This window comes from Leptosomus discolor, chromosome Z (genome assembly GCF_034619465.1).
Source record: "Leptosomus discolor isolate bLepDis1 chromosome Z, bLepDis1.hap2, whole genome shotgun sequence".
Lineage (NCBI taxonomy): Eukaryota > Metazoa > Chordata > Aves > Leptosomiformes > Leptosomidae > Leptosomus > Leptosomus discolor.
Window position 1 is genome coordinate 6,809,020 of NC_141419.1, and position 8,237 is coordinate 6,817,256.

The 8,237-nt window shown below is 59.4% G+C and overlaps 1 protein-coding gene across 1 annotated transcript; it reads right to left on the bottom strand.

Moving 5' to 3' along the window:
* Nucleotides 1-5,924: 5,924 nt before the first annotated feature.
* Nucleotides 5,925-6,767, bottom strand: CZH1orf216 (chromosome Z C1orf216 homolog). The gene has a single exon (XM_086480374.1). It carries the CDS (start codon nucleotides 6,765-6,767, stop codon nucleotides 5,925-5,927), a length of 843 nt encoding a protein of 280 aa, XP_086336500.1.
* Between the last annotated feature and the right edge of the window lie 1,470 nt (nucleotides 6,768-8,237).

Below are 8,237 nucleotides of genomic sequence, written 5' to 3' on the forward strand. Positions count from 1 at the left end.
GCATGCGTCCCCAAACCAGCATGCCTGCGCCTTGGTGCAAAGCCACTGCGATGGCAGCGACGCCGGAGAGCCGGGTTCTGCCCACCGAAATCCCTGCTGCCTGGGCAGGAAAAGGGAGCAAAGAGCATTTTCACACAGAAAGTTGTGGCGATCCCTAGCTCCTGGTGCGGTTTGTGGAGGGCAAAGGTTAGACGGTTGCAGGTGATTATTTTTATCTTTTCTTTTTTGAGGAGCCGTGCTGCAAATAGCCAGATTTCTAAGATTTCTCTATCATTAAAATGTAAATGAAAACAGACACGAAAACAATCTGAATTTCCAGCCGAGTTGCTCTTGCTTAATATTCTACCCCGAAGGGGGATGTGCGGAAGCAACAACATTTCAAAGGGAATCATTAAAGAAGGCAGGCTCAAACTGTGTTTTCATCAGATACCGCGGCAGAGCCGAGCACTCGGGGTCTTGCCCATCCCGCCGCTGCTGGAAAGGACGAGCGGGAGCCAGCTCTGGAAAAAAGAAACACGCCAGCCAGGGTGAGGAGGACCCGCACGCCGAGCTGGGCTGTGCCAGGGCATGCAGCCGCCTGCCTGGCTGGGGAGGGTTGCGTCCAGGCGCACGTGTGCGTGTTGCGAGCCTGCGCCATCCAGCTGGGACGACGCCCGGGTTTTCATGGATCCTGAGGTTTTAGAAACGCCCTGGAAGGGCAGCGGGGTTTGGCAATGTGTCCTGACACGTCAGGAGTGCGTGCGGGAGGGGAAGACCCTGGTACTTCCCACACCTGCCTGCGGTCTCCATCCATCCCGAGCTCCCAGCAGCAGAGCCGCTTTGTTCCATTTCAAGCAGGAGGCCGAGGCGACTGTGTTTATACCAACCATCTAATGCATTTAAAATCAAACACAAAATATCAGGGACCCTGAAAAATCGTGTGACTTGTGGTTCAGCCACGCACCAGAGCACCTGGGGTAGGGAAGGGGCTGAGCGGTTTTGGTTGAATCCAGAGCACGGCGCTTGCTGCCCCAATAAGCTGAAATGTCAGCGGTGCTCTGGCTGGGCTGGCATGCAATTGCTCAGAGTGCTGCTGGGTTTATATTTAGCTTTCGCAGAGGTCACCAACCGGCGGCTGCGCAGAGGCTGTGGGGTGCAGGAGCACCTCAACCAGCGCAGTGCAGGATGCGGCCCCGGCTCATCGCCCAGCCGAGGGAGGAAAGACGATGGCTCCGGTGCAGTGCTGGTGCTGGGCTGCAGGACGGCTTCGGCATCGCTCTGGGACAGTCCCCAAACACTGCAGGGACAGGTCGGGCATCTGTGGGGGGTCTGTCCCAGCGGACACCGCTGGAAGAGAAGGGATGCACCGAGGCTTGGGGCCACACACGAGTCCCCAGGACCTGCCCCCAGCCCTCGGGTGCCCACTGCTTGGTGTCGCTTACCCAGGGCTTCAGGAAAACGAAGCCTGGCTGGGCAAGGAGCGTCTCCCTGCTAAGAGGCAGGAGCAGCAAAGGCGTCCTGTGCTCAGGGCTCTCTCCAGGCCACCCATCTGGGAGTCCACGGGCAATGCTCACCAGGCAGGAGCAGGGCAGGTCCCCTCTGACTCCTGCCCTGGACCCGGACCCCCTCTCCCTTTTCCTCTCCCACCCTTCTGGAGGGGGCTTCAGGATCGTGCTGCTTCGTGCCAGACAAGGGGCTGCATGGAAGAGGCCCTCAGCCCTTGGCTCAGGTGCCCGCAGGCGGCATGGCTGAGCCCTGCACGGGGTGCAGCGAGGACAGACCCCCCTCTGTTCCCCACTGACCTCCAGGACCTCACAGGCAGTGGCAGGTGCTCCCAGCATGGCGGCACATATGGATCCTATAAGGGCTGAGATCATCTCTTCAGGCAGTCTCGCTCCTCCATGCAGCAGGGAGGGACGGTGGCAGTGGGAACCTGGGGCTGTCCAGGGGTGCGGAGCCCCTCGCCACGCTGGGTGCTGCCCGGGTGCGGCGTTTGGGGCGAGGGAAGCAGCCCCAGCTGGGCTCACCCTGCCAGCTGAGAGCAAAGGAAAGCCCCTTTACCGCTGCAAACCCAACATGTGAGATCTGGAAGTCTCCGAGACACAATAAACAGGGGATCCCGGGATGCTTTAAGTGTGTCCCAGTCTGGATCTCTGGATGTTAATGGCCCGAGATGACTAATTTTCTTCTGTGCTTTCATGGCATCAGTTATCACATCATTCAATTTTACTTTTAAAGGCTGGTTTTTAAGCCCACAAAATACTGGAAAGAGTTAGAATGGATTCAAATTACAAGGTAAAATATTTCCCTCCAAAGCTTCATAAATACTTGATTTTTTTTTAAATGCTATTATTCTAACTTTCAAAGAAAGGCAACATTTGCCAAATCTTGCTTTGTGCAGTAAAACCAGTCCAGTGTTACAGGGATTTAATACAATAATAACAATAAACTTTCAGAGGAGACCTTAAAAAAAAAGGGCCCTGTCTGCTGTGCATGGAAATTCAAACTCACATGCCCCGGGGTCTGTAGCTCCTTTCCCCTCCCGTGTGCCGTGGAAGCGATCACGTGCGAGCCCCAGCCCCGACATGGCTCCCCACTTCTGCCCACCCCATGCAATGGCCCGATCCAGACCCTGCTGGCAATGCTCAGCCTTCCCACTGACCTGGGGGGGGGGTGTTCGGAGCCGGAGTATCTCCTCCAAGCCCCCCAAGAGCTGCGTTATCCATCTGCGAGCTGAGAATCCAGCCCCTTATTTATTGAGGCTTGGAAATCGCCGATGGCCCTGGTGTGGTCCTCGGGTGCATCCCTGTCCCCAGCCCTGAGCCAGTGCCTGCATCAGGGGCCAGATCCGCACTCGCAGAGGGAGCTGAGCACTGGGCACAGGGGTGGGGGGTTGCAGAGTTACAGTCCCCTAGGCCGTGAGTGCCCGGGGGCACAGTGGGGTCCCAGCTCCCCCCTCAAGCTGGCCCAGGCTCAGCCTTGCAGCTTTTTGTGTCTATTGTTTTTCCCCCTGCAGTTGGTCGGGTTTTTAATTAATTCCCAAATCTCATTTGGGCACCGGAGCAGGGGGGGGTGGAAAAAACTCTTGTCTGAAGTTGATTTTGCAAATCAGTACTGGCCATCTCGAACCAGCTCTGGGGGCATAAGCATCGGGGCTCCCAATAACCGAGGAGGAAGCCTCTTGCTTGCGGAGCAGATCCGCCACTTTGATGTGCTCCCGCAGTTATTCTTTCATTTCTTGAGCAAATAATCTGGATTTTCACAATATTTACCTTGGAAATAATTATTTGTGTAAAGCATTTGACCAAGATAAACAGAGAATCGCTCGGTCTCTCTGCAGGGCTGGGAGGTCTCATGTTCCCCTAAACCCGCTGGAGCGTGTGCTCCGTGGGCAGCTGCCGAGGCGGACAACAGGCCTTAAAGCCGAGCACACGCATGTCCCAACAAACCTGCCAAGGGCTGGGGACAAACCTCCCGGTAGCTGCAGGGCTCACGTAAGGATAGAAAAGTGCAGCCGCTCTGCCCTTGGCGAATTTCTGACCCAGCCCGTGTCTGTGCAAGGGGCTATTGCACCCCTGAATTCCCACAGAGTCAGAGGCTGTAAAGGAGAAGCAGGAAAGGAGGGGAAAAAAGGTGAAGGAAGGTTCAAAGGCCTGCTACAGCTCCGGGTTTTTCATCTCTAGTTAATCTCTGCAAGGCCTGAGGCAAAGTCACCTTTGGGTCAACACTCAGGTGTTTTTATCTGCCATCCCCATCTGCCCGAGCTGCCTCCCCAGCCCTCCCCATTAGCAGAGGCCACAGGGCAGGGTGGGTGGGTGCCCCCGGGGATTCCGGTCCCCCCGGTTCAAGCCAGGCTCTCCCTGGGGCAGAGGGTAAATCCTTCACCCCAGTGCCGGCTCCCTGCCGCCCCACGGCCACGGGGAGAGCCAGGAGCGGTGTCACCCTTGAGTTTTAAAAAGCAAAAAGGCTTTTAAATTGAGCATGGCTTAACTGCCAGTGTCGGTATGGCGTGTCACCCGCTCGCGTGTACCCAGGGCTGGGAGGAGGGTGCCAAGACCCGCGCCCTCGACCTGCCGCTCGCCCACGCTCCAGCACCCTGTGGCGAAGATGAGGCGGCTGCGAGCCCAGCAGGCTTGTGGAGGGAAAAAAGAGGAACAAATGCACCCGGGGCTCAGCTCTTTCACCTCCAAGGCTTTTATTAAGGTGTGCGACATGCTCACGATCACACGTCTGGGACACGACACAGGCAGCAGGCGCTGGACACGAGCGAGCAGGGCGATGAGAGCAGCGGGAGCCTTGCAGGGGTGCTGCCGGACCCCTCCGGCCCCAGCGCTGGGCGCAGAGGCCGGCACAGGTCGCTTTGAGCCAAATGTACCCTTTGCCACCAAAATGTCCTTTTCTGAAGCAGGGTTTGAGAGAGATCCGTATTTTAGCTATGCGTGGGAGCAGCCCCGGGCGGAGGCAGAGCACGGCTGTGCCTCGGTGCGGGACAGGAGGAGGCTCGTCGCAGCCCCTGCCCCCACGGGTGGCTGGTGGGCTCGGCCGCGGTTAGCTATTTGCAGTGCAGTAACATCTAGCGGGCGGCGGACGCCGGGATGTGCCCGGGCTGCCAGGCTGTGCCACCCCACTGGCCGGGCGCTGCACCCCGGCACCACAGCGGGGTCTAGGCGAAGTCGCGTCCGCCTCTCAGCTCCCCCGACGGCTGGAAGGAGTTTGGCTGGGGGAACGCTGAAATCTCTCATCACCCTCCTTTTGCAGACGAGAAGCAAAAGGAGAGCCTGGCTTTGCACAGCGACTCCGGGCAGGACAGGGAGCGCAGTCCCCTCCCAGCTGAGCCCTCGGCTTGCAGCAAAACCGCCCCGCTGCTGCTCCTTCCACATCAGCAACTCCAACAGCATACATGGGATATTAACACTTAGTAAGACACAGCAAGCAAACATAGCACCTCCTTCTTAATCTCTATCTAAGAAGACTTAAAGACTGTATTCTGTGTGCAGACCTCACTGGATAAAATGTAGATTAGAAAAAAAATATTCTCTTTGCTTTCAAATGATAAATTAATATAAACACCAACAGCACAAGTTTGTGAGCAGCTTCCTGATCATGCACCGTGTTAAAGCATCTCCCGTTACAGACAGATGTGCACATATACACACTGGCTGTCAGGAAAAAACATAAATTAACTCTTCTGTAATACTGAATCTAAAAAAAATATGTCGGATTTGAATCAGTTGACGCTCATATTTATTTTTAAGCACTCTGAAGTCACTTTTCAGAATTATTTTTTTTTTCCTCTCTCTCCACGAGTTTAGATCTTATCTGCAAAGCTTTTCCACGTGCTCCATGAGGCGATGCACCAGGGCGAGTCCCGAGGAACAGCTCAGGACACCTTGCTCCCACCGACAACGTTTAACGGTGGCTGGGTTGTTTCCGCACGGGCACACCGGTGCGGGTGTGACGCGGGGGGATGAAGTGAGCTTGTGCTTGTGCTCGAGCAGGCACTGAGGTGCTTTGCCCAGGGAGGTTTAAAAGCTTCGCTGCCCCAAGGCCCTCGCTGCCAGGCAGGTCTCACCACAGGGCCCGGCCCGGCACAAGCGTGGCTCAGCCAGGCTCACGCAAATGACCGTAAATTAGCTTTAAAAGATGAGCCTCATCACCCCGGGCTCAGCGAACCCCAAGGTCCTGAGGTCTACCCAGCCCAACACCCCACAGCCCCTAGACCGGTGGGACACAGTGCAGAGGGACGTGAGCTCCCGTGCAGGGGGAAAATTGAGATGAATGCTTTGGGGGGCTCTCAGCTACGCTGGAGAGAGATGGGAAGGACAGGGCGGGCACCCAGGCATCCAGCAAGTGCTCTGCACCGGCGTGTGGCACGGAGAAGCCACCAGCCAGCCTCATGCCTGCCGGGAGGACGAGGGCTGGGCCGGGGCAGCACCGGTGGCACCTCAGGGGCTGGGGGCAGCCGTGCCGGCGGGGCACGCCGGGCCGTGCTGCATGCAGCGGATGAGCTCCTTGCGGTTGTCCAGGATGGTGTCGAAACTCTCCTGCAGTCGGTTCTGCTGGTCCACGACTTTCTGCTGGAGGCCGCGGATCCAGCGCAGCAGGGCCAGGCGCCGGTACATCACCAGCTGGATGTGGTGCTTCTCCTTCTCCCGCTCCTTGAAGCGCTCCTTGTCCTGGAGGTGCTGCACGGCTTCTGCCAGCGCTGGGAAGAGGGTCCCCGGCTCAGGCTCGGTCGCCCCTGGCTGGGGTGGGCTCCCCAGGAGGGGGGCAGCGGTCGGAGGGTCCCAGGTGCTCCCGCAGGCGCTGTCGGGGCTGTCGATGCTGAGGGAGCTGCTGGCGTAGCCGTTGTCCTCTGCGGGGGAGCTCAGGGTCTTGCCACATCCCTCTGCCGGCTCCTCGACGGCGGCGTTTTGGCCCCCTGCCCCGCCGACCTCCGCTCCCTCGGGGGGGCTGCGCACCCCCCGCTCGGGGAGGAACAGCCGCGCGGCACCCAGGCTCGGGGCGGCGTCCCTAAGCCGGCCCTGGACCATCTGTCTCTGCACTAATAACAGCAGATTATCAGACGGATTTGTTGTGTTTTCGCTCCGGCTGGAGCCCTCGTCCGGCGGGGTCCCCAGCACTGGCTGGCTCCAGTTCTCGTTGCTGTCACACACCTCTCCCACAAAGTTGGAGTTGGAGTCCTGCCCGTGCTCGGGCCCTGGGATGGCCGTGCCCAGCACCGAGCCCCCCCGGCCCTGCCGGAACGGGGCATTCGCCGGGGCGCCAGGCGGGCAGATGGCAAACATCTCGCCGGTCTCCTGCCTGCAAGAGAGACGCAGAGCCGTAACGTGCCTGTGGGGTAGGCAGGCTGGCACAACCAGAACTCTGATCAGCTACAGCGAGATAAAATATTCTCCTAATTTGCCTCTCCTTAAAACAGCTGAATCCCAGTCACAGGCCAAAGCCCGACTGCTCAAGGCAGGAGGGCTCGCCCTTCCCGGGCGTTTTGGCTGCTGCTCTCAGCGTGGCCCCAGGCAACATCACCCAGGGACAACGTCTCTCCCGATGCAGAAGCTCAGGGCAGGCACCCCCCACCCATCTCTTCTCCCTGTGAGCTCCAGCCCAAACCCACGCTGCCGTGGCTTCCCTTCAGTGACTGCCAGGGCATCGCATGGCGCAGGCACGCAGCCGGCACGCTCTGCTCCAGCAGCGTTTGTGCTTGTGGTAGATGCAATTAATTCAGTGCCAGCAGAGGTTTGCTTGGAAGGAGCTGCTTTTCCAGCAGCAATAAATCAGCTTAAGCAGGTGAGACTGCCTGGGCTCCTCTGCACAAACTCTGCCGTCTTGCCTGGGTCAGGCTGTGGGCTGGGTCTCGTCTCCACCAGCGCCCAAACCAGTAAACCCTCTGGGCTGCAGGACCAGAAAAAGAAAGGCTAACAAAGCATTTCTTGCTGGGTCATTGGCGCTGAGAGCTGATCTCCAAGCTCTCTCCCAGCAAGGACATGCTCACAACCATCGCACGAAGGAAAACCCATCGAGTGTCCCAGTTTCACCCCTGGAAAGCAGCACAGAGGCAGGAGGGGTCTGGGGTGCAGCGTGCCCAGCTCGGGGCGTGGGATGCAGGCCGCAGCAGCAAGGGGAAGAGCCATAAAGATGCACCATGGCTGGTGGTGCCCCGCAAGCATGCACGATGCCCGGGGCAGGGGAAGGGGAGCTCCGACCTACAAGTGCTGTTCGCAAGGGCAAGGACGACACCAGAGAGAGGAGGGCAAAAGCCTCCGCCTGGCCAGAGGCTCCTGAAGCCCTGGGACCCCCCCAAAGGCTTCAGACACTCCTGAAAGTCTGGGACACCCCTGAAAGCTTGGGACACCCCGAAAGGCCTGAAATCCCCTCAAAGGCCTGGGACACCCCTGAAAGCCTGGGACCCCCTGAAGGCATGGGACGCCCCCAAAGGCCTGAGAACCCCCCCAAAGGCCTGAGAACCCCCCCAAAGGCCTGGGACACCCCGAAGGCATGGGACCCCTGAACCCCTGGGACCCCTCCCAAGGCCTGGGATTCCCCCCGAAGGCCTGGGACCCGGGGACCGCGCACCGCAGCCCCCCCCCCCCCCCGCCCCCGGCCATAAAGCTGCTCCACCCCGTGCAGGCGTGGGGCTGGGGGTGCCCCGTGGCGGGGGGTGGGGGGTGCGTGCCCAGGCGAGCCGTGCAGCATCCCTCCGCACCCGCAGCGCCCCCGGTACCGGCGGTGGGTGCCGCTGCCCGCGGCCGCGCTGCGCC